Source organism: Columba livia, chromosome 18, assembly GCF_036013475.1.
Source record: "Columba livia isolate bColLiv1 breed racing homer chromosome 18, bColLiv1.pat.W.v2, whole genome shotgun sequence".
NCBI lineage: Eukaryota > Metazoa > Chordata > Aves > Columbiformes > Columbidae > Columba > Columba livia.
In genome coordinates, this window is record NC_088619.1 from 4311665 (window position 1) to 4339397 (window position 27733).

Sequence of the window (27733 nt, forward strand, 5' to 3'; positions counted from 1 at the left end):
ACACTCATCTTTCTCTGGAGCCAAAAACCACACGCGGTGGTTGGAGAAACAGCCAGTTTGACCTGGAAGGATGAAGCCAGAACTTGAGGGCAGAAATCAGTCGTGCCGGGTCCTTGGGTCTGGAGGTTGTTCCGGGGTGTTCTTCTGGTTTTTAAAGGCCTTCTTCCAGAAAACAACAATCCCAAGTGAAGTGTCCAGGCTGTTTTTCCCTCCCCACGCATTTCCCCGTGTGATCTGCTCTGTGACCCTGCGTGAGCGGGGGTTGGACTGGGGATCTGCAGAGGTCCCTTCAGCCCCACCAGGCTGGGATTCGGTGACCCTGCACTGCGGTTCCCCAGCACCCCCAGGATGTTCCACAGCCCACAGGAACTGCAGCTTTTGCTTTTTGGGCCGGTTTCTGAAAACCCCTGGCTCTTGTGCTGGGCTTCACCTCCCGTCCGGGTACCCCGGGGTGACAGCGGGGCCGCTCCGGTCCCTCCCGCGGGCTCTGCCCGGTCGGAGCAGCAAGGCCGGCGATGGGGAGGGGTTCCCGGGGGGGGCAGCGCCCGTCCCGCGGGGCTGCGGGGACGCTTCTAGGCAGGCTCCGCGCTAAACAGCCCCGTTGCTAGGGCAGGGGGGCATTTCCAGACAGGCGCTGCGGTAGACAGCCCCGTTGCTACGGCTGCGGGGCCTTCCAGGCCGGACCCCGCGCGGCGCAGCCCCTGTCGCCATGGGAACGGGCCCTTCCAGTGCGGGCGGCGCGCAGCATGGCGGTGCTGTTGAGCGCGGCGCTGTGCGGCGTCCGGAGCGGACGGGCGTTCGGCACGGCCGGTGAGTCCCGGGCCGGGAGCCCCGGTTCCCCCGGGCGGGCAGCGGGAGCCGCTTGGGGCGTGCGGGGAGAGCGCTCGGGCGGCGGAATTGCTGGCGTGGCCGGCTCGGGGGGGCGGGGGCGGCTCCGGCTCTTCCCGGGCTCTCGCGGCCCCGTCTCTTGCGCTCTGGAGAAAGCGGGAACTCTCTGGAAACGGAGAGATGGACTGAGCAGCAGAGGCAATGCTGCTGTGCGGCGGCATTCTTTATTTCATCAGCGCCGGGCAGCACGGGTAGAGTCTTGAATCTGGGCAGGAACAACCCAGGTTGCAGTATAAGCTGGGGAATGACCTGTTAGAGAGCAGCGTAGGGGAAAGGGACCTGGGGGTCCTGGGGACAGCAGGGTGACCATGAGCCAGCACTGGGCCCTTGTGGCCAGGAAGGCCAATGGTACCTGGGGTGGGTTAGAAGGGGGTGGTCAGTAGGTCAGAGAGGTTCTCCTGCCCCTCTGCTCTGCCCTGGGGAGACCACACCTGGAATATTGTGTCCAGTTGTGGCCCCTCAGTTCCAGCAGGACAGGGAACTGCTGGAGAGAGTCCAGCGCAGGGCAACAAAGATGCTGAAGGGAGTGGAGCATCTCCCGTGTGAGGAAAGGCTGAGGGAGCTGGGGCTCTGGAGCTGGACAAGAGGAGGCTGAGGGGTGACTCATTCATGGGGATCAATATAGAAAGGGGCAGTGTCAGGAGGATGGAGCCAGGCTCTTCTCAGTGACAACCAGTGATAGGACAAGGGGCAATGGGTACAAACTGGAACACAGGATGTTCCGCTTAAATATGAGAAGAAACTTCTTTGGGTTGAGGGTGGCAGAGCCTGGCCCAGGCTGCCCAGGGGGGTTGTGGAGTCTCCTTCTGTGTAGACATTCCAACCCGCCTGGACACCTTCCTGTGTAACCTCATCTGGGTGTTTCTGCTCCATGGGGGGATTGCACTGGATGAGCTTTCCAGGTCCCTTCCGATCCCTGACATTCTGGGATTCTGTGGATCGTCCTCCCCTCATTTTGCAGGTGGTCAGAAAGCATTTACTATGTCATTGGTTAATGATGTGTGTGTCTTTTGTAAGTTAATCACAGTACATTAATTTAGCAGCTTCTTTTCACTCTCCATTCCCAGCTGCACTCTGCAAGCGGGCAGCCCCGCTGGGGCCGATGCCCAACGAGGATATTGATGTCAGCAACTTAGAAGCACTGGAAAAATACCGCAGTTTCAGTCGGTACTTGAGGCTGGCGGAGAAGGAGAGCAGGAAGCCGCACTGGTGGCAGACGGCCCGGCAGCACAGCAGCCCCAAGCCAGGTACTCGGCCAAGGGGCTGCGCCGTGCGGGATTTTGCTGCTGGAGGTCAAGAAGGCTGTTGCTGGGGCTGCATTTTGCCCCAAAGAGCTGATGAGGGGCTTTGGCACAAGGTGGGCCCTTTTCTGATGTAGAAGTTTGCAGCGTGCACATGTTTGGCGGAACCAGATAGCAGTTTTCTGGGAGGAGGGAGGCTGGCCAGGACCTGCCAAGAGACGTGGAGCAGAGTAGAAAAGTGATACCTTGGAGTCATAGAATCGGTTGGTTGGAAAAGACTCTCAAGACCATCGAGTCCAACCGTAACCCACCCCTGGCACTGGCCCATGTCCCTGAGAACCTCATCTCCGTCTGTTCAACCCCTCCAGGGATGGTGACTCCAGCACTGCCCTGGGCAGCCTGTTCCAACACCCACAGCCCTTTGGGGAAGAAATTGTTCCCCAGATCCAACCCTATCCTCCCCTGGGGCTACTTGAGGCCGTTTCGTCTCGTCCTAAGCCCAGTAGTGTCAGAGGAACCAGAGCTTTAGACTACCTGCAGCAAATAATCCAGTTTGTCTGCACAGCAGCCGCAGAGACCAGAGCTGCTCCTCGGCTGGGAAACCGCTGGGTCTGGGGGTGCGATGAGCTGGGGGAGGAGGAATCGACATACGCGTGGAGGTGCAGAGGTGGTAGAATCGAGTCTCTGCTGTCTTGGAGTTTGCGTCTCTTTCACAGCCTCTCTAATGCTCTGCAGGCATTTTGTGTTTGGGTGTTTTGGGTATTTGAATTTTTCATGTATGTGATTTTTGTCACCCCTGTCTGAAGAGCCGAAGACCGACATCAGCTTGCCGCGTGAGAAGTTGCTGCGGGCAAAGGAAATCAAGGCAAGAAAGAAGATCCTGAGGGAGAACCGCCAGAATGCCGAGATGGAAAGAGCAGCGCGGCTCCGGACTGGTCTGTGCCCTGCCACCCCCTCCCTGCCCCGGCTGTGCTGGGTCCCCCGGTGTCACCTCCAGCGTTTCCCTCTCCTCGCAGCGCTGATCCCCCTCGATGAGGTCAGAGCTGAGTGGGAGAAGAGCAGCGGCCCGTTCCACAAGCAGCGAGTGGCCGAGCACTGCGGGGTGTTTCGTGACTTATTCCGAGGGGCCACGTTCACCCCTTGGGTCACCTTGAGGGTGGAGTACAGCCAAGAAGATGAGCACGTCGTGCCGGTCTACTATGGGAACATGGTGACTCCATCAGAGGTGTGTGGGGGAGCTGGGCACAGCTTTGGCCCCACGGGAAGCCTCTGTGGTTTCCTCAGACGCTTCTGATGGGCATTGTCCGCCCCAGGGGATTTTGTTTAGATGGGTATTTCCTCTGTGATGATCAAAACATGTTTCTTGGACGTGATAAAGACAGAGCTTTGCAACAGGATGGTTGTCTGTCAGCAGGCTGATGTTTATTAAGGCTCTGGGGGCTTTCAGGTGGAGCTGGATGACTTGGTGTGGTGGCCCTGCCTGGTCTGTGCTGTGTCCTGGCCGTGCCCGTGACCAGTTTGTGTTCTTTGCTGTGGAAATCATGACCTTAATGGTTCCCTAATGGAACCTGTTGTTTCAGTGACTGACATTCTGTTTGTGTTGCTTATTTAGGCTTCCAGTCCCCCCGCAGTGTCATACGAGGCAGATAAAGGCTCCCTGTGGACTTTGTTGCTCACAAATCCGGGTGAGTAGCAGGTTCTTTAAAAAGAACACATTTAAACAGGATTGTTTCCCTCTGCTGTTGGTTCGCTCCTGTTTCTTTTGGCTGCACAGGCAGAGAGGTTGCCATAACTTCTGAGCAGGGATGTGTTACATATGCAGGAAAGATTGTAGCCTCCCCAGACCTCTAGCAGTTGAGAGATGAGACAGGACCGGTGTCACAGTGTAATGGAAGCAATTCCCTGACTCCCGGCCTTCGTTTCCCCCCAGACTCCTCTCCCTCAGCAGTCTGCCTGGCAGGTGCCTTAGTTGCCACTGCTCGCTCTGGGAAACCGAGGCACAGTGAAGCAACTGACCAAGAAGTCCCTTTAATCTTGGAATTACATCTGTTGGGTTCTTTGCTCCTCATTTTAAGCTCATTCCTATAAGAATGAGTTACTTTTCTGCTAGGAAAGGATTGCTGGGCGGTCTTGAGCTGCGCTGTTGAAGTGGGTCTGGGGGTTCTCACTCTGGGGGGGGATGCAAACACCAGCCTCAAGTTGTGCCAGGGGAGGTTCAAATTGGATATTAGGAAACATTTCTTCATGGAGAGGGTTGTACAATACTGGAACAGGTTGCCCAGGGCAGTGGTGGAGTCACCATCCCAGGAGGAGTGTAGAGGAGGTTCTTGTGGACATGGGTTAGTGCCAGAGTTGGGTTATGGTTGGACTCGTTGATCTTGAGGATCTCTTCTGACCCAAACGATTCTATGATCCTATCATGAAGTCGCCTTTCTCTGTTGCAGATGGACATTTAAGAGACACGCACTCCGAGTACCTGCACTGGCTGGTGTGAGTACCGCACGGCAGAGCCGCGCTGCTGAGCTTGGGGAAAGCCCCGGCGGAGCGGGCAGAAACTCCTTCAACAGAACTGGGAATAAGGATTTGCTGAGACTGTTCTGTGGGTTCTCTGGTGCTCCTGCCAGTAGCTTCTTCACCCCCATGTTCTGGGTCCTGCTAAAGATGCGGGAGTTCAGGTGTTGCTGCTGTTTGGCTTTCAAAATGGCTGAGTGTGATTTTTCTTCCGGTAAAAACAGCCTCTACTGTCTGTTTGCTTGTCAGACAGGGTGTAGGTTATGTCACAATGTAGCCCAGAGTGATGTGCAATCCTGGGGGAATGTGCTGGCCCTAACCGGGGGGAATGAATGGATATATAGTGAAGTAAACTTGTGTGTGTTCAGGACGAACATCCCAGGCAACGACATCCAGTCGGGTAAGGAGATCTGCCATTACCTGCCCCCCTTCCCCGCCATGGGCACTGGCTACCATCGCTTCATCTTCCTGCTCTTCAAGCAAGACCGCCGCGTTGATTTCAGTGAGGATGTTCGGCCCACGCCCTGGTAATTGAGGCTTTTGCTGGGCTGTTCATGCTCTCTTGGCCAGGCTGTTCTTGCATGTTCTGATGACATGGTCATTACTGCTGGAGGAGAGCAAGTTCCTTTTAGTCTGCATGGTTGTTCAGGGCTGCTCTGAGTTTGTGTGTTGCCTGAAGCCACAATCCCAGCCCTGCAAGCACTGTGCTGTCCTGTTGCTTTAAACCAGGCTGTTAAGAAAGTGTTTTTTTTCCTGCCTGGAGCAGAAACGTGCAGAGAGCTGGAGAAGCTGGGAGAAGTTTTGACGTGCCTTCCTTTTCCACCTCTGTTTTACAGACTCTGGGGTGCTGTGGGGAAGTAGTTGCCTGCTAAAGTGCTGCAAGAAAAGAGAATCACCTCAGCTCTTGTGCTTGTGTCTTGTTTCCAGCCACAGCCTCAAGATGAGAACCTTTAGCACGTTTGACTTCTACAGAAAGCACGAGGATGCCATGACCCCGTCAGGGCTGGCGTTTTTCCAGTGCCAGTGGGACAGCTGCGTTTCCTGGGTCTTCCATCAGCTCCTCAGTGAGAAATGGCCCGTGCGGGGGGCTGGGGGAGCCGTGACGCAGCCCTGGGGGGAGGCACAGGGCCGGTGAACGAGCTGTGCCCGTGGGCTCCTGCTGGTCCCCGCACTGGTCTGGGAGCTGTTACAGCACAGCCTGGGCGCTTATGGAGCTGTCCTGCCCCAAACTAACAGCAGTCTGAGGAAACAACCTCTTAAAAGGCCATTTTGAAGGAGCATTTTCAAATAACACCGAGACCCTTCACCACGGCGTGCTCCACCAGCTCTCGTGGGTGTGGGGGGGCCCTGGGGTTTGGATCTGCACCGTCTCACTATCGCTCTCTGTCACCCCTTTACAGATATGAGAGAGCCCGTGTTTGAATTTGTGCGGCTGCCTGTTTACCATCCTCCCCAGGTGAAGTTCCCACGCCACCAGCCCCTGAGGTACCTGGACAGGTACCGAGACAGCAAGGAGCCCACCTACGGCATTTACTAGGGCTGGGCCTCCCCTCGAGGTGCTCAGCTCTGCGCTGGCTGGAAGGGCTGGGCTTATCCTTCCTTGGAAAAATCATTAAATGAACCCAGATCAAGTATTCAGTGCTCCTTTCATTGAGCCTTTCCCTTCTATACTGCCCCAGGATGCGTTTTTGCAGAGCTAGAAGCTGACATGCATTTGTTCCTGTTAAAGGCAGCAACTCCTTTGCCATCCCAGCCCTCCAGGAACCGGGTCTTGGAGGAAAACACCCAAACTGCAGCACAACCTGGCAGCAAAAACCACGGGGAAAATCCAGTTTTCCTCAAGCGCCCCAAATCCCTAACCCCAGCAACCTTTCCTGCTGACACTGCTGGGTTTCTGTGCTGTGTTCCCCAGAATAAGGCTCAAGGGAGCTGCTGGGGAAAATGGCAGCCAGAGGGGTTGGTGTCCCAATGCCTGACAACCTTTGCTGTTAAGCAGTTCCCCAGATCCAACCTCAACCTCCTCTGGTGCAACTTGAGGCCGTTTCCTCTGCTCCTGGCGCTTGTTCCTGGGGAGCAGAGCCCGACCCCCCCTGGCTCCAAGCTCCTTTCAGGCAGTTCAGAGATCAGAAGGTCTCCCCTCAGCTCCTGTTCTCCAGCTGAACCCCCAGGTCCCTCAGCCGCTCCCATCACACTTGTGCTCCAGCCCCTCACCAGCTCCTTTCTCTTCTCTCCACTCGCTCCAGCACCTCAAGGAATTTCTTGGCATGAGGGGCCCAAAACTGCCCCAAGTATTTGAGGTTTGGCTTCCCCAGTACCCAGTCCATGGGTCGGTCACTGCCCTGGTCCTGTTGTCCATGGGGCTGTGTGGTTCTGCAGGGGCTGGATGGGACAAATCCCCAACATTCGGTGTCAGGATGAGGCTTCCCGGGCTCAGGCCAGGTTGGGGTCACTCCGGGGAGGGTTTGTTGCCAGCAGCAGGCAGACAGGAGTGTGTCGGGGCTGTGATGCCAGGTACTGGGCAGGTCCCTTTGCAAACCCCACAGCGTCTGGTGGGAAAACAGAGATTGGAGAGGGGTTTGGGCCGTACCCAGTTCTTTGGTGTTTGATAAGCATTCGCCATGTCCAATGACCGGACTGAAATTCCTGATCATCTGGAGGATGAGCAGTTCCCATCCACCCTCATGGGGAAGAGGCAACATCCCAGCTGGGGGGCACCAGCAGCTCCAGACCGTGGCAGCTCCGCAGAGGCCGTCTCGGGGCTTTTTTCAGTGCACCCTGGAGTTCGTGGTGGTTGTTTTTATTAGGGTGTCCAAAGCCCGTTTTAAGTTGTCTGAGAGCACCCCCTCCTGGGCATGGCAGAAAAGCACCGAGGAGAAAACTGAAGGAACAGCTGCTGCTGGGTGTTCTGGGCCATCTTGCCTAAATCAGCGTCTTGAAGGTGGCTCTGCATCCTGCCAGGTGCCTGACAGGCGGTACGGAGACACCCAGAAGGAAAGGACACTGCTTTTCCCTGCTGGGAAACAAAAGGGAAAGGGAAAGGGAAAGGGAAAGGGAAAGAAAAGGTCGGGTGGGGCTGCTGCGGGTGGGGCAAGGGCTGCTGTGAGCCCGAGGACCAGGACGCGGTGGCCGTGGCCACCAGGCCATGTCCACCTTCCACCCTGCTCACAGCCCTGCACAGCTTCCCAATGCCTTTCTGGAGGTTTCTGATGGGGTGGGGAGGCAGGGGGTGCTCGGCTGGCGGGGAGCAGCTCTGGAGTCTCCCAGACGCTTCACCCTGGCACCGAAGCTGCTGCTGCCCATCCAGGCCCCCTGCAGTGAATCAACCCCATGCCTTGTCTGATTGTATTTTGAATCTTGGCATGGCCTGCAGTGACCTGCGACGAAAAATGAGGTGTCACCAGCTACAATGTAGCTCTCAAAAGACATCCTTCTGCTTGATGAACCGCAGGGAAAGGCATCCTAAACCGGGCACCTTGACCTTGTTTTCAGCCCAGGTTCCCAGTGCTGGTGCACACGGGAGCCAGTCACTGCACATCTGCCACCAAGGGGAATCGCCTCCGAGGCCAACTGTGCCATGGGGAAAGGAAAGGGTTAAACATCAGAAGAGTTTGATTTAGTACACAACACGGATAAAGGCATTCTCTCTGCCATTAAAACTGAGGGTATTTAATTCAGTAAAGTGAGATTTCATTCCCCATGACTTGGCTGGTTGTATTTTGAATCTGGGCACGGGCTGCAGTGACCTGCAACGAAATACGAGGTGTCACCAGGTACAATGTAGGTGTTAAAGTGGGAAAGGCAGGAGGGAGCCTCAGCATCTCCCATCCCGTGGATAACTTCATCACAAAGGACCAGGGCGGCGCCCGCTGGCTCCTGGGGCGGCTGTTGCCGGGCAACAGAGACACTATATTGTCCCCTGTCACCTGTGCCCCTCGCCCATTTGGTCACTGGCCGTGGTGGGATCACTTGCCGTGGTGGGATCACTGTGGTGGTGGACTCATTTTGGCAGTTGGACCACTTTTGGTGGTGGGATCACATTTGGTGGTTGCATCACTTTTGGTGTTGGGATCACATTTGGTGGTTGCATCACTTTTGGTGTTGGGATCACTTTTGGTGGTTGAACCGCTTTTCGTGGTTTGATCACTTTCGGCACTTGGATCGCTTTGGTGACTGGATCGCTTTCATCACTCGGATTGCTTTTGGAACTTGGATCTGTTTTGGTGACTGATCGCTTTCTGTGGCAAGAAGGAGCAGGAGAAAGGCTGCTGGCTGTCCATCCCTCCAAGATCACCTCCGGACAGAAAAGCTCCTGTCTCCCTACTTCGGGTTCAGTGTTTTCACGCAGAACAGCAGCGATGGCCACACGCAGTCTGTTGGAAATGCTGGACGCTGCCATCGGGACACCCCAAGTTGGGGTTGTGGATTTCGTGGCGCTCCACAAGCTGCTGAAAGCCATGATCATCGGGCAGCAGGGTCAGCAGGAGGTGCAGTGCGGCCTGGCAGAGGACATGCGGGCCATGCAGAAGGCGCACTCTGGCATGGCAGAGGACATGCGGGAGATGAAGGAGGCGATGCAGGAGGCGCATTCTGGAATGGCACAGGACATCCAGGAGATGAAGGAGGCGCATGTCGGCCTGGCAGAGGACATGCATGCCCTGCAGGAGGCGCATTCCGGCCTGGCCGAGGACATCCAGGAGATCCAGGAGACACTTGGCCTGGTGAGCATCCCCTGGTGCCCCGGGAGGGAGCTGGGCCCTCGTCCCTCCCCGCTCCTGCTGCCCTGTCACACTGTGCCCGTGCCCCACGGCCATCGGTGTCACCAGCGTGAAGGGCAGCAGGAGGGAAGAGTGGGAAGGGTGTCCCAAGAGTTGCTAAGGCACTTTTGAACTAGAGAGCCCTCAAAACAGATCCATGGGAGGGGAAGGAGGGGAGATAAAGCTCTGCCCGTGCAATTCAGCCGCGGCCCCCAGGCACAGCCCTGCCCAGCGTCCCTCTGTCTCCTGCCCCAGTTCATTTGGGGATACTCTTTAAATCCCGCTCCCACATCTGAACGGGTGTCCCTCTCCTCACCCAGCTCCAGGGGAAGCCCCAGGACGCTGCCGGGCTGCGCAGGGACAGGAGGCGGCTGCGTCCCCCGCTCCCTCAGGGACACCAGCCCTCCTGCCTTGGGGCACAGCCTGTGGGGTGGGGTGCTGGGCAGTGATGCTGGGGGTCCCATCCCTGGGGGTCCCATCCCCCCAGCTCCATGGCCGGGCTGACTCCATGATCCCTTTGCATTTGGGCTCTCATGTTCAACACGAGTTTGGTCCCGTGAGATGATGATTTGGGGACAGGGACTGGGGACATGACGGGGGGTTCTGGGGTCTGTCCTCACGGCTGCCCAGCTGCCAGTAAACCTGCTGCCCTTTGCATCTTCTTCCCAGGAGGGCGGTGGGGGCCAGTCTGCCCCCTCCGAGCCCACCCAGGTGGCCATGGACAGCCAGGCCAGGAAGAGCTCAGCACTGGGGCCGAAGGGACGTGGAACACAGCCTGGGATGGAGACTGGCAGGGGGACTGCAGGGTCTGGCTCCCTGGGGATGCAAGCAGGGACACAGGGGCAACCAGCGACCCCTGTGAAGTTGTCAGGCGCTCCCTCTGATCACACGAGGTCTATTGGTCCCGGCGCCACCACCCCGGGGATGCAGCCAGGATCACGGGGCACCCAGGCCACCACCCACCTGGGGACACAGCCAGGGGCCCCTGACACCCAGGCCAGCACCTCAGGGATGCAGCCAGGATGCCCTGGGACCCACACCACCACCCCTGGGGTGCAGCCTGCGTCCTCCAGATCCCAAGCCACCATCCCAGGCGATGCCCAAGAGCCGGCCAAGCCCTGGGGCTCCACCAGCACCTCCAGCTACGAGTCGGAGATGCGGGAGGTTCTCTCACAGGTTGGGCAGCTCGGCAACGTCTACGCTGGTCTGAAGGAGGAGGTGGAACAGCTTAAATCTACAAAAGCAGAACGTGCGGATCTTGAGAACGTGCGCCAGCTTTTCCCAAAGGGAGGTGAGAGCACGGGGGTGCTGGCGGGGGTTTTTTGGTGTGGGGACACCCTGGGTCAGGGGCTCGTCATGCTCAGAGACCCCCTCACCAACATCACATCCCCTTGCACCATGTCCCTCTAGGTCGGCAGAGCATCACCAGCATCCTGGCCGACCTCAAGTGCCAGATGTCCTTCCTACAAGACATGGCCAGGGCCCTCCACGGGGAGGAGGAGAAGGTGAGCCGGCAGCAGTCCCCGAGGGGCTGCGGGGATGCCAGTTTGGGCAGGGAGGGGGCAGCGAAAGGGTCCCTGTGCCGGAATGACACAGGGGGCTGTGCCCTCACTGCCCCCACTGCCGTTCCCAGATCAGCAAGGTGGAGGATGCTCCCAGAAAGATGAGGGGGGCTGGAGCCGGCAGAAAAGCAGACGGCAGCGGCCAGATGACCCGACAGCCACGGTAAAAGGATGGGAGAGGGTTTCCTACCCCGCAGGGCTGCAAGGGAGCCTGGGGTCTGGGAGCATCCCAGTTTGGGGGCCGAGGGACACCCCCACGAAGGCTAAGCCTGCCCCTGCCCCCGTCTCGCTGGCCAGGCCCAAGGGACAGAAGGTCAAGGCAGAGCGCAAGGAGCTGGGGAAGCAGCAGGAGCCGACCCAGGCCGAGCTGGAGCAGTTTGCGGCTGAGTACGTGAATAACTTGGTGAGGGAGACAGCGCAGCAGCTGCAGGCAGAGGTGAGGCCCGGGGGCAGCGCTCCCAGCCCCCGCTGGCTAGGGAGGGTCCTGGCGGGGTCCCGGCAGTGTCCCCTGGCTGGATGGGGCCATGGAGCCTCCACGGCACCTGGGCTTGTGGGCGGCATCCAGCCCGGCTCAGAGCTGATTCCTCCTCCCCTGCCAGCAGCCGGACGAGCCGAAGGTGACGGCGCAGAGCGGGGGACACGAGCACGCAGGGTGCCACTTCTGCAGCCCGGACACCAGGGTGCTGCTGGGGAAGCTCCTCCAGCGCTGCAAGAAGCTCGAGGAGCAGATGGAGTCCCTGGCCCAGAAGGCGGGCGGCAAGGTGGACAATTATCCAAAGTGGAGGAGACAGGTAAGGAGATGCGGTGTAGGGGGCTTGAGCTGCCAGGACCCCCCAGGCATTTCTGCTTGGCTGTAACGTAGGGGAGCCCCTCGCTGCCCCCCTAGTTGGCTTGTCGGAGTCAGAAGAACGGAAGGGAATTAAAGCCTTGGAGCAAATGTCCTGCTTGCACTGAGAGCCCGTGGCCACCAGCCAAAATACCCTGGGTCTGTCCCTGCGGGGCAGCCACCCCTTTGCTCAGCACCGCCTTGTCCTCTTAGTCCCTGCAGCAGGACGAGCAGATCAAGTGCCTCCAGGCCAGCATCATGCAGCTCCAAAAGGACTATGAGAAGTTCAGCTCGGCCCTTGCAAACCTCCAGCAGGATCGTCAGCAGGAGCAGAATGACATCAAGGTGGGTGGCTGAAAGCCCCAAGCAGAGCCCAGGCTGGAACCCCAAGGGGTCTGTCCCCCTGCCACCCTGCTCGCAGCCCTGCACAGCTTCCCAGTGCCTTTCCTGGAGGTTTCTGATGGGGTGGGGAGGCAGGGGGTGCTCGGCTGGCCGGGGGGCAGCTCACGGGCTGCTGTCTGCCTTGGAAGGCTCTGTCCCAGGCCCTGGAGAGAATCAAGAAGCAGAAAGCAGACAAGGAGGAGCTGCTGGTGCTGGGAATCGATGAGGTACGGGCTCGAGGGGCCCTGGTGTTTTGGGCCAAGGGTGTTTTGGGCAGAGTGACAAACACCCCTTGTCCCTTGGGTGCTGGCTGGCAGAACCAGCCAGGTGGGGGGAGGATTTCCAGCCCGGCTGCAGGTCCCAAGCCAGGTCCCTCTGTCACTGCAAGTCCCTTCGGCTGGTGGGACCAACCCCACAGGGGTGATGGGGTGAACAGGGCCAAGTCTCCCACTCCTGTTGTCACTCCATCCTGTCTGCAACCACTCTCCTGTCTTTCCCCATTGCTAGAAAGCAGACAAAGACAAAGTCAGTCGCAGCCAGTTTGAGGCGTGCGTGGAGCAGCTGAACAAGGTGATGGAGGAGGTGACGGGCCAGGAGAAGTTCTTGCACCGGTTCCAGCAAGAGCTCCAGAGGCAGATGGACTGCAAGGTGAGGGCTCGTCCCCTCCACGCAGCACTGGCACCCTGGGGGCCTGGCAGCCTAAGGCAGGATCCTTGCGAGGGTCCCCCCTCCCGGCTGTGCCCCCGGGGACCGCCATGTCCCATCCTGGGGTAGCTGGCTGAGGGTGTCACCCGTCCACAGCTGGACCGCCGGGAGCTGGGGGCATTCCAGCAGCAGCAGGAGGAGCGGTGGAAGAGTCTCAGCGGGCAGCTCCAGGAGAAGGCGCTGAAGCCAGAGCGTGACAATGCCGCTGGGATTAGGAAGTGAGTGCGATGGGGACAGTGGTGGCTTTGGCAGTGCTGGCCCTGTTCCTGCTGGCTGTCCCGGCTCGTGCCGGTGTGGTACCTGGCGTGGGAGCCATGTGGGCAGCGCCCCTGGGGATGCTGAGCAAGTGGCTGTGCCTTGTGCTCCTGCCAGCTGCAGCTTCGCAGCGATAGAGGCGGCACAATGAGGGGGCACGTGTGGGAGGAGCCCTCCTGAACCAGTCTTGGGGGGTGGGTGCAGAGGCTTTTTGTGGCTGGTGTGCAGGTGGGGCTGTGCCCCCCAGGAGCTCCCCAGCCCTTTTCTCCCCCCTCCAGGCAGCTGCTGCCTGGTTTCCATTGCCTGTCCTGTGACCGGCCCCTCAACATGCTGGCGCCTGGACCGTGAGTAATCGCCCCCTGAACAGGGAGCACCCCCCGACCCCTCCCTGGCGTCGAGTGACACAATGGGTGCCACCTGCCGGGCACTGAGCACCCCCATGTCCTGTCCCACAGGGAGCGGACGGGCGAGTGCAGATACCCCACTGTTCCGCGGAGCTGTGGGGGCCCACACACTGTCAGGCCCCCGCGCTTCCAGCCCCAACCGCCCAGCACCCCACGGCCATCCCAACCCAGTGCCCGCCGCCCCAACAAGGTAGGGATGGCAGAGGTGGGGAGGGGGATGCTGAGCCTGCGGGGGTGATCTGTGCCTCAGTTTCCCCGGGGTGAGCTGGCTGGGGGAGGGTTGCTGGGGGACGTGGAATGGGGCCCCGTGTTTGGGTCACACGCTCTCCCCTTCCCAGAAGGACGCGATGCATCTCTCGGGCCAGGACGGCACTGATGGGAACCAACCGAACAAGCAGCCGTCTGTAACGGAGAGCTCTGGGCTGCCCTCAAGGCAAAGGGGGACGCCAGACACCACAACCTCGAGCAGCCAGCCAAGTATGGCCCTGTCAGGGCACCGGGGGGCAGAGGACACCCCGCTGTCTGGGGGGACGGGTCTGTGCCCACAGCTGGGCAGGGTTGGACGGGGGTCTGGGGTCTGGGCTGGGCTGTGGGGGCAGCACTGGCTGCTGGGGCAGCCAGTCCTCGTGATGGAGATGGAGGGAGCTGGGGCGACATGTGGGGTGGTGCTGGGCAGTGTGGGACAACAGCCTGTGTGCTTCAGGGTGGGGGCAGGACCCTGTTGGTGGGTGTCTGTGGCTGACCCTGCCCCTCGCCCCCAGGCACCGCCTCCCCGCTGCTGTTAGCCGTGCTGAAGTGCCAACCAGCCTCATCTCCCGGACGCCTCACCCAGGCACCGAAGCTGCTGCCACACCGCATTAAATCAGCGCCCTGACAGCCGGGCAGGACGGGGGTCCCAGCCCCGGTCCCACCGCCCCGGGCGCTGAGCAGGCAGCAGCTGCAATAAATGGCGATGGGCAACCAAGCGCCGCTGTGGTCTGAGTGTGGGTCCCTGGGGCAGGATGGCAGAAAGCCCCGCTGTGTTTGCTTTTTCAGGAGAAAACTGAATGCTAAAAAGGCTCTTTGGGGGTGCCCAGAGGTGGATCCAGTGGTATCCAGGGTCCCCCCAGAGGGATCACGGGTAGCAAACCAGTGGGCACCAGGGCAGAGCCGGCAAAGGCCCATCCCGCACCCCGGGTGGGGCTGAGGTGCCCATGGGCTTCAGAAGCACCCCCTGGCACTAACTGGGGGGACGGGGTGAGGGGGCAACCAGGGGGCTGTGCAAGAAGCCGGGCTGCCTGTTGGTAACCGGAGGAGCAGCAGCAGGTGCCGAGCTGCAAGGCCGGGCAAGGCCGAGCTGTCACAGGAGCTCAGGATGACAACAGGTTGACCATGAGCCAGCAACGTCTCCTGTGGCCAAGAGGGTCGATGGTACCTGGGGTGCGTGAGGATGAGGAGGAGTGTGGCCAGCAGGTTGAGGGAGGTGAATCCTCCCCTTCTGCTGTGCACTCGTGAGGCTCCACCTGAGTTGTGTGTCCAGTTCTGGCACCCCACTTTAAGAAGGACAAGGAATTACTGGGGAGAGTCCAGCGGTGGGCTACAAGGATGCTGAAAGAAGCATCTTTCTGATGAGGAAAGGCTGAGAGAGCTGGGGCTGTTGAGCTGGAGAAGAGAAGCTGAGAGGGATCAGTATCTCAGGGTGGGTGTCAGAGGATGGACCAGACTCTCTCTGTTCAGTGGTGCCCAATGCCAGGGTGAGGGGCAACGGGCACACACTGAGACACAGGAGGCTCCATGTGAACAGGAGCAGAAACTTGTTTGCTGGGAGGTGCCAGAGCCTGGCCCAGGCTGCCCAGAGCGGGTGTGGAGTCTCCTTCTCTGAGACATTCAAAGCCCCTGGACCCAGCTGTGTGATCTGCTCTGTGACCCTGCGTGAGCAGGGGTTGGACGGGGGCAGCGGAGCCGCCGGGGCTGGAGCGTCCGGCCCGATCCCGGGCCCACCAGGGACTCCATTTCCCAGCAACAGCGAGAGAAGAAGGGAAGGGAAGGGAAGGGAAGGGAAGGGAAGGGAAGGGAAGGGAAGGGAAGGGAAGGGAAGGGAAGGGAAGGGAAGGGAAGGGAAGGGAAGGGAAGGGAAGGGAAGGGAAGGGAAGGGAAGGGAAGGGAAGGGAAGGGAAGGGAAGGGAAGGGAAGGGAAGGGAAGGGAAGGGAAGGGAAGGGAAGGGAAGGGAAGGGAAGGGAAGGGAAGAAGGATGAGCTGGAGCAGTGGTTGGTGCCGCGGCGGCTGCTCCGTCCTGCAGCATCGCGGGAGGTGCTGTTCATCTCAGCGATTTGTGCATTTGGAGACTTCGGTTGAAGCCTTGAGCTACTGGAGAGTGTGCAGAGAAGAGCAAGAGAGCTGGTGAGGGGCTGGAGCACAAGTGTGATGGAGCGGCTGAGGGACCTGGGGGGTTCAGCTGGAGAACAGGAGCTGAGGGGAGACCTTCTGATCTCTGAACTGCCTGAAAGGAGCTTGGAGCCAGGGGGGGTCGGTCTCTGCTCCCCAGGAACAAGCGCCAGGACCAGAGGAAACAGCCTCAAGTTGCGCCAAGGGAGGCTGAGGTTGGATCTGGGGAACAATTTCTTCCCCAAAGGGCTGTGGGGCATTGGAACAGGCTGCCCAGGGCAGTGCTGGAGTCACCATCCCTGGAGGGGTTTGACACGGGGTAGTGGTGGGCTTGGTAGTGTGAGGTTTATGGTTGGACTCAATGATCTCGAGGGTCTTTTCCAACCAGAATACTTCTGTGATTCCGGGTGTGTTTAAGGCTGAGCTGGAGCCTTGTTTTTGGGGGGCTTGGAGAGGGCAAAAAGCCAGGAGAGGGGAGTGGGTGGCTGGTGGGAGACGGGCTTCCAGGTACCGAGGATGGAGCAGAGCCCGGCAGCACCCGCTGCTGCAGCCCGGCCTTCCTGGGTGCACTTCGGCTCCAGCGTCGTAGGAAGAGCCCTCAGCCAAAGCAATGGCCATGGGTGTTCCTGACGCTTCTCCCAGAGGCAGCAGCAGGATCTCGGCACAGGACTCAGGGCTCAGAGCGTTTCAAGTACCAAAATCCCCCCCGTCTCAGCCCCCGTGCGCTGCAGCCGCGGCCCCAGCACCAGCCTCCCAAGGGAGAAGCAGTGCTGAGGCATCCGCAGCGCTCGCCCTGTGCCCGTCCTCATCCTCTTGCTTTCCAGGACGAGGACGACTGGGACTGGGATTTCCTGGGGACATCGAAACCCAGTTCTGGCCCAGGGAAGATGCCCGTGAAACGTGGCACTGAGCGCAGCTCTGAGACAACAGCAGAACAGAGCAGCAGGAAAGGTAAGCAGGTTGCTGGATGCCTCCTCCTTGTAGGAAAGGAATCGGCAGCCTGGCTGAGTGTGTGTGAGGTCCCAGCTGATGAAATGGAAAGCCACCCAGTCCCATCTCTGATTAAGCAGTGCGGTCATTCCTAGAGCAGCTTGAGAATGGGGTTGGTTGTGCCACAGCTCAGGGAGTGCCCCAGGTTACAGAACTGGCCTTTCCTTTCCGGGAAGGGAGGCTCAGATCTTCCCTTGGGCCTCACCCGGCCTGTTGTGCACGGTGCCAAAGGACAACGAGTTTTCGGGGTCAGGATTTGGGTGGCTGTAGCATCCCCAGTCCACGGCAAAGCCCAGCGGGGGCACGTCTGGGTGGGTCCCGGCTGCACTGGGCTGTGTTACAGGCACTCGCCCCTCTTGTTCCTGCAGTGGGGATGCTCATGGGTCTGATAGTCCCCTCAAATGGCCCTTTCCCCCCATAAATCCACTCTGGACACCAGTAGCAGCCGGTGGGTTGTGGCAAGGGCCAGGGTGTGTTGGTAGAGCAGGGGCTTTGGGTGAAGAGGGGCAGGAACGATCCGATTGGAAACTTGCAAAGCTCAAGAAGCTCCTGGTGTTGCCAGAGCTGGAAACCCCAGTGTCAGTGACCCCCAGCCATGTCCCAGCAGTGGCTGCAGGGGCACAGGGCAGGCAGTGGCGCGTTGCCGCTTTGTCACTTGCTGTGAGGTTCAGTCAGGGAAAAGACATTGAAAAAGGACTTTGTAAATGGTCCAGGGAGAGAAGAGCAGGCAGGGCTGCTTTGAAGGGAATTGCAGCCCCAGTGCCTGGAGCAGTGGGCGGGGGGTGCGAGCTGGGGGTGCCCGGGGAAGGGGGCTCATGCAGCCAGGGGAGCACCAGGGACGGAGCTGTTGGCGTCTCTGCTCCCTCGGCAGCCAAAAGGCTGAATCCTGCCGCAGGCGAGCGGGACGGAGGCTTCACCTGCGAGGCAGGAACTGGCGTTGGGGAGGGATCTTGTCTTTCGTGGCCTCCTCGGCTTGACCACATCAGGTGCTTTTTGCTTGCAGCCAGCTGGCCGCCTCCCCAGCAGCATCGGACTGTCGGGCAGAGCTGCTGAGCGCCCAGGCCCGTGTGGCAGAGCTGGAGAGCCAGGTGAGCCCCAGCGCCTGCTGGATGGGGGCCATGGGTGACCCAGGGGGAGGAGAAGGGGCCAGGTCTGCTCCAAACAGCATCAGGGTGATGGGAGAGAGGAGGAACCTCCCTGTGCAGAGATGCCGACAACGGCCACCGAGTGCTGCTGTGGGGGTTCTGTCCCCGGGGCAGCACAGGAACCTTCTCCTGGGTGCCCGGCAGGTCCGGATGCTGGAGGAGGAGCGGGCGCAGCAGAAAGTGTTATTGGAGAGTGCCCAGCGGCAGCACCAGGAGCACCTGGATGTCCAGGAGAGCAGCCACAGGTACCGGGCTCTGGCCTGTGCTCCCCTCCTCCGGCAGGTCCTTGCCCACAGCGCCAGGAGCTGGAAGCAAAGAAGGAGCAGCTGGGGAGAGACAGGCAGAGGCTGGACGAGGCCTGGCAGGAAATGCGGCTGGAGAAGGAGAAGGTGATCGGGGCCGTGCAACGTGTCCGGAAGCAGCAGGAGATGATCAGAAGCACAAAGGAGGTATGTGGAGCATCTGCACCATGGTTTGCAGCACAAGCCAGAGTCTCACACCGCTCCTGAACTTGTGAATCCTGTGCCGGGAGGGGAACAAGGGGACGCCCAGAGGAGCCCCAGCGCAGGGCAGCGAGGGTCCCTGTCCCCAACCTCCCCACCCGCTCTGCCTTGCAGCTCTTGGCCCAGAAGCACGCAGAGGGGGAGCGAGCCCTGGGGGAGGCACGCAGGATGCAGTCCGAGTTCTGGGACAAGCTGCAGGTCCTGCAGCAGCAGGAGGAGCAGCTGAAGCAGCAGGAGGAGCAACTGAGGCAGGAACAGGAGCAGCTGAAGCAGCAGGAGTAGTTGAAGCAGTAGCAGGAGCAGCTGAAGCAGCATCAGGAGCAGCTGAAGCAGGATCAGGAGCAGCTGAAGCAGGAAAAGGCCTCCCTGTCTTCCATGTTCAGTGCCCAGATGCAGCTGCTGAAGTTCCAGGCCCAGCAGGTGAGGTGGGGGGAGAGCGGGGCTGGAAGGGGCTGCGGAGCCGCTGGGGGAGCTGGGCTGGCGGAACCCGATGGGGCCCTGAGAGCCGGGGGGTCTCCTGAGATCATGGCTGAGCCCTGGGCTGGGCCGGGTGGGCTCGAAGAAGCCGCGGGCAGCCAGAGCAGTGACACCAGAGACAAGGAGAGGGGGATGCTCGCAGCTTGTCTCAGGCTGGCTCCACGTCCAACCCGAGATGGACATCGTCCTTGGCTTGGAGGGGTTGCCCTCTGCTCAGCCCGTCCCTGGGTGGGAGATGCCGGCTCTGCTGGACTCTGGCTTTGTGGTGTCCCCATTCTGTGCCGTCGGGTCCCCGCTGGGTCTTTCCCCAGGCAGGGACGCTCTTGGAGGCTTCCCCCATGGGTCTTGCTCAGGCTGCGAGGTTCTGGGCTCTGGAGGAGCACAGGGAGGGGTCCCCTTCACGGGGGACATGGCACGAGGGAGGCTTTGGGATGCTTCTCTTGTTGGTGAGCAACACCCTGGACTGTGACCCTGTTTCTGTGGCACTTTCTGGGATCCATCCGACACATCCTTCCTCTCTTCTCAGGGGGACAAAGAGTTAGAGAAGCAGAGAATCTTCTTGGAGAACCTCAAGAAAGTACGATACAACATTTCACGGCTGTCAACAACCCCTCCATCCTCCTCCCGTTCTGTGGACGATACCATTGAGTATACGCATGCATTAATAGAGGCCCTGAGGAAAGCATCTCCACCTGTGCAAGTAGTCAATCTGTCCTCCATTCTCCGGCCTCCCATTACTTTCAGGACCCTTTAATCAGGCTCTGCCCCAGTGTCCATTCTGACAGATCTGCTTCTGACATGACTTGTAATAATATCGGATGTGAGACTGTGGGTACGCGTTAGAGGCCTCAAGGATTTCAGGAGTTCGCTTGGACACGTTAGCGAGGATGCTTAATAAAAAGAAAGGGAGGACTGTTACAGAATAAATGTACTCACTTAAATTCCTTTAGTTGTATTCTCTGCTTCGACATATCGAGATAAAGACAGAGAAAAAACTGCCTGGAAGACAGAGGAAGAGAATCCAAGAAGAAACAACGAAGGCCCCAGACCCAAAATTACCACTGGACCAACAGGCTCGTGAAAGATGCGTGAAGAGCGGGTGCACAGACTGGGGGGGTTTACAAGCCCAAGTCTCTTTCGTCTCACGCTCCTCCTGCTGAGAGGCCCCACGTCCAGACTGTTTCTTTGCTGTTATGTGGTTATTTATGGAGATCCCGAGGAAAGCGCCCTGCAACACTTCACCTCTGCCCGCGTCCCGACCGTCCTCCCTTCTCTGGACTGAAGAGAAGCCGCTAAATTAATGTGGGCTCTGGTAAAGTTACAAAGACGTACCCATCATTAACCCATGACGTGCTAAATGCTTTCTAACCAGCTGCAAAACGAGGGGATATTTTTCAAGTTTTAAATCCTTCTGCCTGACAAAGAGATCAGAAGATTAAGGAACACGTTGTTTAGAAGCAGAGCTTAGCTTATATTTGACTAGTAATTAATAGTAAGAAACTCATCCGTTATAACTAACTTCATACTAACCTTATGTTAGCTCACAGGAAAGAGATTGGGGAACCACCTGGTGATAATGTGAATAGAGAAACCTTGCTGACATAAACAGTCACCATTGTATAAATTAAATGATGAGGAAAAGTGGCCCCTGAATGAAACTCTGAATGATGCCTCGTTAACGTTCTTCTTGAAGAGAGAAGGCAAGTGCAGTCAAGTGATGGAAGCTGATATGTTTTCCACTTTGCGAAAACACCCAGAGTGGCAGGCAGAATGTGGTATTAACTTGCCACCCCAGGATCCAGCTGTGTTCACATTAAAAAGGGAGCAGAATAAAGCTCAGGAGAAGCTGAAACCATGTTGTTCAGCATGTAGAATAAGACAGAAAACTCCCCTGATGAGAGGGGAGGGTGAGATAGAAGACTGCGTGTCCCCACAGGGCGTGGAATTGAAGATGATGTGCCTTCAGCTTCCGAGCTGGTGAAACTGTGCAGAAAGAAGAGAAAAACATGGAAAAGAAGCTGAGATTTTAGATTTTAGTTGAGACTGGAACTCTTGATTCAGTTTTGAATCAGGAATTGATACCATTAGATGAAGATTTTGTACCTGTTATGGGAGCTACTGGCCAAGGAGACAAAGCTTTCTTCATCAGCCAATCCAATAGAAACTGGAAAACAAAATGGAATTCCTAAGTTCTTATCTATGCCCGGGTCTCCAAAACCGTTACTGAGATGAGACTTAGGAAAACAATTGCAAGCAATAACAACATTCAAACAAGGTGAAGTGACATTCCAGATAAAAGAACAGCCACAGAAACCAAAGAAGGCCGTATGCAATGCACTGCAAGTTTGCTAAATTGGGTGAGATGCAGCAAGTACCGAGCTTCCCAAGAGAAAGCCCAGCACCAAGTTTTGATGTGCCTTCGTTTTACAGACTCTGGGGTGCTGTGGGGAAGTAGTTGCCTGCCAGAGTGCTGCAAGAAAAGAGAATCACCTCAGCTCTTGTGTCTTGTTTCCAGCCACAGGCTCAAGCTGCGAACCTTGAGCTCGTTTGACTTGTACAGAAAGCACGAGGATGGCATGACCCCGGCAGGGCTGGCGTTTTTCCAGTGCCAGTGGGACAGCTGCGTTTCCTGGGTCTTCCATCAGCTCCTCAGTGAGAAATGGCCCGTGCGGGGGGCTGGGGGAGCCGTGACGCAGCCCTGGGGGGAGGCACAGGGCCGGTGAACGAGCTGTGCCCGTGGGCTCCTGCTGGTCCCGGCACTGGTCTGGGAGCTGTTACAGCACAGCCTGGGCGCTTATGGAGCCGTCCTGCCCCAAACTAACAGCAGTCTGAGGAAACAACCTCTTAAAAGGCCATTTTGAAGGAGCATTTTCAAATAACACTGAGACCCTTCACCACGGCGTGCTCCACCAGCCCTGGTGGGTGTGGGGGGGCCCTGGGGTTTGGATCTGCACTGTCTCACTATCGCTCTCTGTCACCCCTTTACAGATATGAGAGAGCCCGTGTTTGAATTTGTGCGGCCGCCTGTTTACCATCCTCCCCAGGTGAAGTTCCCACGCCACCAGCCCCTGAGGTACCTGGACAGGTACCGAGACAGCAAGGAGCCCACCTACGGCATTTACTAGGGCTGGGCCTCCCCTCGAGGTGCTCAGCTCTGCGCTGGCTGGAAGGGCTGGGCTTATCCTTCCTTGGAAAAATCATTAAATGAACCCAGATCAAGTATTCAGTGCTCCTTTCATTGAGCCTTTCCCTTCTATACTGCCCCAGGATGCGTTTTTGCAGAGCTAGAAGCTGACCTGCATTTGTTCCTGTTAAAGGCAGCAACTCCTTTGCCATCCCAGCCCTCCAGGAACCGGGTCTTGGAGGAAAACACCCAAACTGCAGCACAACCTGGCAGCAAAAACCACGGGGAAAATCCAGTTTTCCTCAAGCGCCCCAAATCCCTAACCCCAGCAACCTTTCCTGCTGACACTGCTGGGTTTCTGTGCTGTGTTCCCCAGAATAAGGCTCAAGGGAGCTGCTGGGGAAAATGGCAGCCAGAGGGGTTGGTGTCCCAATGCCTGACAACCTTTGCTGTTAAGCAGTTCCCCAGATCCAACCTCAACCTCCCCTGGTGCAACTTGAGGCCGTTTCCTCTGCTCCTGGCGCTTGTTCCTGGGGAGCAGAGCCCGACCCCCCCTGGCTCCAAGCTCCTTTCAGGCAGTTCAGAGATCAGAAGGTCTCCCCTCAGCTCCTGTTCTCCAGCTGAACCCCCAGGTCCCTCAGCCGCTCCCATCACACTTGTGCTCCAGCCCCTCACCAGCTCCGTTCCCTTCTCTCAACTCGCTCCAGCACCTCAAGGAATTTCTTGGCATGAGGGGCCCAAAACTGCCCCAAGTATTTGAGGTTTGGCTTCCCCAGTACCCAGTCCATGGGTCGGTCACTGCCCTGGTCCTGTTGTCCATGGGGCTGTGTGGTTCTGCAGGGTCTGGATGGGACAAATCCCCAACATTCGGTGTCAGGATGAGGCTTCCCGGGCTCAGGCCAGGTTGGGGTCACTCCGGGGAGGGTTTGTTGCCAGCAGCAGGCAGACAGGAGTGTGTCGGGGCTGTGATGCCAGGTACTGGGCAGGTCCCTTTGCAAACCCCACAGCGTCTGGTGGGAAAACAGAGATTGGAGAGGGGTTTGGGCCATACCCAGTTCTTTGGTGTTTGATAAGCATTCGCCATGTCCAATGACCGGACTGAAATTCCTGATCATCTGGAGGATGAGCAGTTCCCGTCCACCCTCATGGGGAAGAGGCAACATCCCAGCTGGGGGGCACCAGCAGCTCCAGACCGTGGCAGCTCCGCAGAGGCCGTCTCGGGGCTTTTTTCAGTGCACCCTGGAGTTCGTGGTGGTTGTTTTTATTAGGGTGTCCAAAGCCCGTTTTAAGTTGTCTGAGAGCACCCCCTCCTGGGCATGGCAGAAAAGCACCGAGGAGAAAACTGAAGGAAGAGCTGCTGCTGGGTGTTCTGGGCCATCTTGCCTAAATCAGCATCTTGAAGGTGGCTCTGCATCCTGCCAGGTGCCTGACAGGCGGTACGGAGACACCCAGAAGGAAAGGACACTGCTTTTCCCTGCTGGGAAACAAAAGGGAAAGGGAAAGGGAAAGGGAAAGGGAAAGGGAAAGGGAAAGGGAAAGGGAAAGGGAAAGAAAAGGTCGGGTGGGGCTGCTGCGGGTGGGGCAAGGGCTGCTGTGAGCCCGAGGACCAGGACGCGGTGGCCGTGGCCACCAGGCCATGTCCACCTTCCACCCTGCTCACAGCCCTGCACAGCTTCCCAATGCCTTTCTGGATGTTTCTGATGGGGTGGGGAGGCAGGGGGTGCTCGGCTGGCCGGGGGCAGCTCTGGAGTCTCCCAGACGCCTCACCCTGGCACCGAAGCTGCTGCTGCCCATCCAGGCCCCCTGCAGTGAATCAACCCCATGACTTGTCTGATTGTATTTTGAATCTTGGCATGGCCTGCAGTGACCTGCGACGAAAAATGAGGTGTCACCAGCTACAATGTAGCTCTCAAAAGACATCCTTCTGCTTGATGAACCGCAGGGAAAGGCATCCTAAACCAGGCACCTTGACCTTGTTTTCAGCCCAGGTTCCCAGTGCTGGTGCACTCGTGAGCCAGTCACTGCACATCTGCCACCAAGGGGAATCGCCTCCGAGGCCAACTGTGCCATGGGGAAAGGAAAGGGTTAAACATCAGAAGAGTTTGATTTAGTACACAACACGGATAAAGGCATTCTCTCTGCCATTAAAACTGAGGGTATTTAATTCAGTAAAGTGAGATTTCATTCCCCATGACTTGGCTGGTTGTATTTTGAATCTGGGCACGGGCTGCAGTGACCTGCAACGAAATACGAGGTGTCACCAGCTACAATGTAGGTGTTAAAGTGGGAAAGGCAGGAGGGAGCCTCAGCATCTCCCATCCCGTGGATAACTTCATCACAAAGGACCAGGGCGGCGCCCGCTGGCTCCTGGGGCGGCTGTTGCCGGGCAACAGAGACACTATATTGTCCCCTGTCACCTGTGCCCCTCGCCCATTTGGTCACTGGCCGTGGTGGGATCACTTGCCGTGGTGGGATCACTGTGGTGGTGGACTCATTTTGGCAGTTGGACCACTTTTGGTGGTGGGATCACATTTGGTGGTTGCATCACTTTTGGTGTTGGGATCACATTTGGTGGTTGCATCACTTTTGGTGTTGGGATCACTTTTGGTGGTTGAACCGCTTTTCGTGGTTTGATCACTTTCGGCACTTGGATCGCTTTGGTGACTGGATCGCTTTCATCACTCGGATTGCTTTTGGAACTTGGATCTGTTTTGGTGACTGATCGCTTTCTGTGGCAAGAAGGAGCAGGAGAAAGGCTGCTGGCTGTCCATCCCTCCAAGATCACCTCCGGACAGAAAAGCTCCTGTCTCCCTACTTCGGGTTCAGTGTTTTCACGCAGAACAGCAGCGATGGCCACACGCAGTCTGTTGGAAATGCTGGACGCTGCCATCGGGACACCCCAAGTTGGGGTTGTGGATTTCGTGGCGCTCCACAAGCTGCTGAAAGCCATGATCATCGGGCAGCAGGGTCAGCAGGAGGTGCAGTGCGGCCTGGCAGAGGACATGCGGGCCATGCAGAAGGCGCACTCTGGCATGGCAGAGGACATGCGGGAGATGAAGGAGGCGATGCAGGAGGCGCATTCTGGAATGGCACAGGACATCCAGGAGATGAAGGAGGCGCATGTCGGCCTGGCAGAGGACATGCATGCCCTGCAGGAGGCGCATTCCGGCCTGGCCGAGGACATCCAGGAGATCCAGGAGACACTTGGCCTGGTGAGCATCGCCTGGTGCCCCGGGAGGGAGCTGGGCCCTCGTCCCTCCCCGCTCCTGCTGCCCTGTCACACTGTGCCCGTGCCCCACAGCCATCGGTGTCACCAGCGTGAAGGGCAGCAGGAGGGAAGAGTGGGAAGGGTGTCCCAAGAGTTGCTAAGGCACTTTTGAACTAGAGAGCCCTCAAAACAGATCCATGGGAGGGGAAGGAGGGGAGATAAAGCTCTGCCCGTGCAATTCAGCCGCGGCCCCCAGGCACAGCCCTGCCCAGCGTCCCTCTGTCTCCTGCCCCAGTTCATTTGGGGATACTCTTTAAATCCCGCTCCCACATCTGAACGGGTGTCCCTCTCCTCACCCAGCTCCAGGGGAAGCCCCAGGACGCTGACGGGCTGCGCAGGGACAGGAGGCGGCTGCGTCCCCCGCTCCCTCGGGGACACCAGCCCTCCTGCCTTGGGGCACAGCCTGTGGGGTGGGGTGCTGGGCAGTGATGCTGGGGGTCCCATCCCTGGGGGTCCCATCCCCCCAGCTCCATGGCCGGGCTGACTCCATGATCCCTTTGCATTTGGGCTCTCATGTTCAACACGAGTTTGGTCCCGTGAGATGATGATTTGGGGACAGGGACTGGGGACATGGCGGGGGGTTCTGGGGTCTGTCCTCACAGCTGCCCAGCTGCCAGTAAACCTGCTGCCCTTTGCATCTTCTTCCCAGGAGGGCGGTGGGGGCCAGTCTGCCCCCTCCGAGCCCACCCAGGTGGCCATGGACAGCCAGGCCAGGAAGAGCTCAGCACTGGGGCCGAAGGGACGTGGAACACAGCCTGGGATGGAGACCGGCAGGGGGACTGCAGGGTCTGGCTCCCTGGGGATGCAAGCAGGGACACAGGGGGAACCAGCGACCCCTGTGAAGTTGTCAGGTGCTCCCTCTGATCACACGAGGTCTATTGGTCCCGGCGCCACCACCCCGGGGATGCAGCCAGGATCACGGGGCACCCAGGCCACCACCCACCTGGGGACACAGCCAGGGGCCCCTGACACCCAGGCCAGCACCTCATGGATGCAGCCAGGATGCCCTGGGACCCACACCACCACCCCTGGGGTGCAGCCTGCGTCCTCCAGATCCCAAGCCACCATCCCAGGCGACGCCCAAGAGCCGGCCAAGCCCTGGGGCTCCACCAGCACCTCCAGCTACGAGTCGGAGATGCGGGAGGTTCTCTCCCAGGTTGGGCAGCTCGGCAACGTCTACGCTGGTCTGAAGGAGGAGGTGGAACAGCTTAAATCTACAAAAGCAGAACGTGCGGATCTTGAGAACGTGCGCCAGCTTTTCCCAAAGGGAGGTGAGAGCACGGGGGTGCTGGCGGGGGTTTTTTGGTGTGGGGACACCCTGGGTCAGGGGCTCGTCATGCTCAGAGACCCCCTCACCAACATCACATCCCCTTGCACCATGTCCCTCTAGGTCGGCAGAGCATCACCAGCATCCTGTCTGACCTCAAGTGCCAGATGTCCTTCCTACAAGACATGGCCAGGGCCCTCCACGGGGAGGAGGAGAAGGTGAGCCGGCAGCAGTCCCCGAGGGGCTGCGGGGATGCCAGTTTGGGCAGGGAGGGGGCAGCCGAAGGGTCCCTGTGCCGGAATGACACAGGGGGCTGTGCCCTCACTGCCCCCGCTGCCGTTCCCAGATCAGCAAGGTGGAGGATGCTCCCAGAAAGACGAGGGGGGCTGGAGCCGGCAGAAAAGCAGACGGCAGCGGCCAGATGACCCGACAGCCGCGGTAAAAGGATGGGAGAGGGTTTCCTACCCCGCAGGGCTGCAAGGGAGCCTGGGGTCTGGGAGCATCCCAGTTTGGGGGCCGAGGGACACCCCCACGAAGGCTAAGCCTGCCCCTGCCCCCGTCTCGCTGGCCAGGCCCAAGGGACAGAAGGTCAAGGCAGAGCGCAAGGAGCTGGGGAAGCAGCAGGAGCCGACCCAGGCCGAGCTGGAGCAGTTTGCGGCTGAGTACGTGAATAACTTGGTGAGGGAGACAGCGCAGCAGCTGCAGGCAGAGGTGAGGCCCGGGGGCAGCGCTCCCAGCCCCCGCTGGCTAGGGAGGGTCCTGGCGGGGTCCCGGCAACGTCCCCTGGCTGGATGGGGCCATGGAGCCTCCACGGCACCTGGGCTTGTGGGCGGCATCCAGCCCGGCTCAGAGCTGATTCCTCCTCCCCTGCCAGCAGCCGGACGAGCCGAGGGCGACGGTGCAGAGCGGGGGACACGAGCACGCAGGGTGCCACTTCTGCAGCCCGGACACCAGGGTGCTGCTGGGGAAGCTCCTCCAGCGCTGCAAGAAGCTCGAGGAGCATATGGAATCCCTGGCACAGAAGGCGGGCGGCAAGGTGGACAATTATCCAAAGTGGAGGAGACAGG

The 27733-nt window shown here is 58.9% G+C and overlaps 5 protein-coding genes across 11 annotated transcripts; all 5 read left to right on the forward strand.

Annotated features, from left to right (window-relative positions):
• Positions 1 to 652: 652 nt before the first annotated feature.
• Positions 653 to 22229, forward strand: LOC135575748 (large ribosomal subunit protein mL38-like). 4 transcript variants are annotated; one of them, XM_065034574.1, is made up of 9 exons: positions 653 to 810; positions 1956 to 2135; positions 2936 to 3064; positions 3146 to 3354; positions 3742 to 3814; positions 4574 to 4619; positions 5009 to 5167; positions 5568 to 5704; positions 6041 to 6274. In XM_065034574.1, the coding sequence occupies exons 1-9, from the start codon at positions 747 to 749 to the stop codon at positions 6175 to 6177; spliced, it is 1134 nt and encodes a 377-aa protein (XP_064890646.1). In that variant the 5' UTR covers positions 653 to 746; the 3' UTR covers positions 6178 to 6274. The 4 variants fall into 4 exon arrangements, with proteins under 4 accessions (XP_064890646.1, XP_064890648.1, XP_064890649.1 ...); XM_065034577.1 differs by lacking the exon at positions 6041 to 6274 and adding an exon at positions 21996 to 22229 and having other exon boundaries at positions 732 to 810; XM_065034575.1 differs by lacking the exon at positions 653 to 810 and adding an exon at positions 1708 to 1849.
• LOC135575792 (uncharacterized) lies at positions 8420 to 11577 on the forward strand. The gene is made up of 4 exons (XM_065035166.1): positions 8420 to 9358; positions 10064 to 10685; positions 10805 to 11036; positions 11556 to 11577. Exons 1-4 carry the CDS (start codon positions 8996 to 8998, stop codon positions 11575 to 11577), a joined length of 1239 nt encoding a protein of 412 aa, XP_064891238.1. The 5' UTR covers positions 8420 to 8995.
• LOC135575753 (glutamine-rich protein 2-like) lies at positions 11190 to 14378 on the forward strand. 2 transcript variants are annotated; one of them, XM_065034590.1, is made up of 8 exons: positions 11191 to 11747; positions 11996 to 12127; positions 12313 to 12390; positions 12671 to 12811; positions 12965 to 13467; positions 13579 to 13717; positions 13866 to 14004; positions 14289 to 14378. In XM_065034590.1, exons 1-5 carry the CDS (start codon positions 11685 to 11687, stop codon positions 13088 to 13090), a joined length of 540 nt encoding a protein of 179 aa, XP_064890662.1. In that variant the 5' UTR covers positions 11191 to 11684; the 3' UTR covers positions 13091 to 13467; positions 13579 to 13717; positions 13866 to 14004; positions 14289 to 14378. The 2 variants fall into 2 exon arrangements, with proteins under 2 accessions (XP_064890663.1, XP_064890662.1); XM_065034591.1 differs by lacking the exon at positions 12313 to 12390 and having other exon boundaries at positions 11190 to 11747.
• On the forward strand, positions 17882 to 18955 carry LOC110356702 (fas-binding factor 1 homolog). Of its 2 annotated transcripts, XR_010467001.1 has the most exons (3): positions 17882 to 17970; positions 18172 to 18476; positions 18645 to 18955. XR_010467001.1 is itself a non-coding variant. In XM_021283631.2 (2 exons), the coding sequence occupies exons 1-2, from the start codon at positions 18090 to 18092 to the stop codon at positions 18810 to 18812; spliced, it is 555 nt and encodes a 184-aa protein (XP_021139306.2). In that variant the 5' UTR covers positions 17992 to 18089; the 3' UTR covers positions 18813 to 18955. The 2 variants fall into 2 exon arrangements, 1 of the variants encoding a protein (XP_021139306.2); XM_021283631.2 differs by lacking the exon at positions 17882 to 17970 and having other exon boundaries at positions 17992 to 18476.
• Positions 22230 to 22955: 726 nt separating the features above from the next.
• LOC135575747 (mucin-19-like) lies at positions 22956 to 27721 on the forward strand. Of its 2 annotated transcripts, none has more exons than XM_065034572.1 (5): positions 22956 to 25343; positions 26049 to 26670; positions 26790 to 26884; positions 27013 to 27377; positions 27541 to 27721. In XM_065034572.1, the coding sequence occupies exons 1-4, from the start codon at positions 24981 to 24983 to the stop codon at positions 27106 to 27108; spliced, it is 1176 nt and encodes a 391-aa protein (XP_064890644.1). In that variant the 5' UTR covers positions 22956 to 24980; the 3' UTR covers positions 27109 to 27377; positions 27541 to 27721. The 2 variants fall into 2 exon arrangements, with proteins under 2 accessions (XP_064890644.1, XP_064890645.1); XM_065034573.1 differs by having other exon boundaries at positions 27544 to 27721.
• The last annotated feature ends 12 nt before the right edge of the window (positions 27722 to 27733 follow it).

Bases quoted from the DNA above. Each gene is read 5' to 3' on its own strand.
- LOC135575748 (XM_065034574.1), top strand. From the start codon at position 747: ATGGCGGTGCTGTTGAGCGCGGCGCTGTGCGGCGTCCGGAGCGGACGG. The intron at 4,620-5,008 runs GTGAGTACCGCA...GTGTGTGTTCAG, and splicing joins GAGTACCTGCACTGGCTGGT to GACGAACATCCCAGGCAACG. The intron at 5,168-5,567 runs GTAATTGAGGCT...TCTTGTTTCCAG, and splicing joins GATGTTCGGCCCACGCCCTG to CCACAGCCTCAAGATGAGAA.
- LOC135575792 (XM_065035166.1), top strand. From the start codon at position 8,996: ATGGCCACACGCAGTCTGTTGGAAATGCTGGACGCTGCCATCGGGACA. The intron at 9,359-10,063 runs GTGAGCATCCCC...TCTTCTTCCCAG, and splicing joins TCCAGGAGACACTTGGCCTG to GAGGGCGGTGGGGGCCAGTC. The intron at 11,037-11,555 runs GTGGAGGATGCT...CTCCCCTGCCAG, and splicing joins GCCGTTCCCAGATCAGCAAG to CAGCCGGACGAGCCGAAGGT.
- LOC135575753 (XM_065034590.1), top strand. From the start codon at position 11,685: ATGGAGTCCCTGGCCCAGAAGGCGGGCGGCAAGGTGGACAATTATCCA. The intron at 11,748-11,995 runs GTAAGGAGATGC...TTGTCCTCTTAG, and splicing joins ATCCAAAGTGGAGGAGACAG to TCCCTGCAGCAGGACGAGCA. The intron at 12,391-12,670 runs GTACGGGCTCGA...CCCCATTGCTAG, and splicing joins TGGTGCTGGGAATCGATGAG to AAAGCAGACAAAGACAAAGT.
- LOC110356702 (XM_021283631.2), top strand. From the start codon at position 18,090: ATGCCGACAACGGCCACCGAGTGCTGCTGTGGGGGTTCTGTCCCCGGG. The intron at 18,477-18,644 runs GTATGTGGAGCA...TCTGCCTTGCAG, and splicing joins TGATCAGAAGCACAAAGGAG to CTCTTGGCCCAGAAGCACGC.
- LOC135575747 (XM_065034572.1), top strand. From the start codon at position 24,981: ATGGCCACACGCAGTCTGTTGGAAATGCTGGACGCTGCCATCGGGACA. The intron at 25,344-26,048 runs GTGAGCATCGCC...TCTTCTTCCCAG, and splicing joins TCCAGGAGACACTTGGCCTG to GAGGGCGGTGGGGGCCAGTC. The intron at 26,885-27,012 runs GTGAGCCGGCAG...TGCCGTTCCCAG, and splicing joins TCCACGGGGAGGAGGAGAAG to ATCAGCAAGGTGGAGGATGC.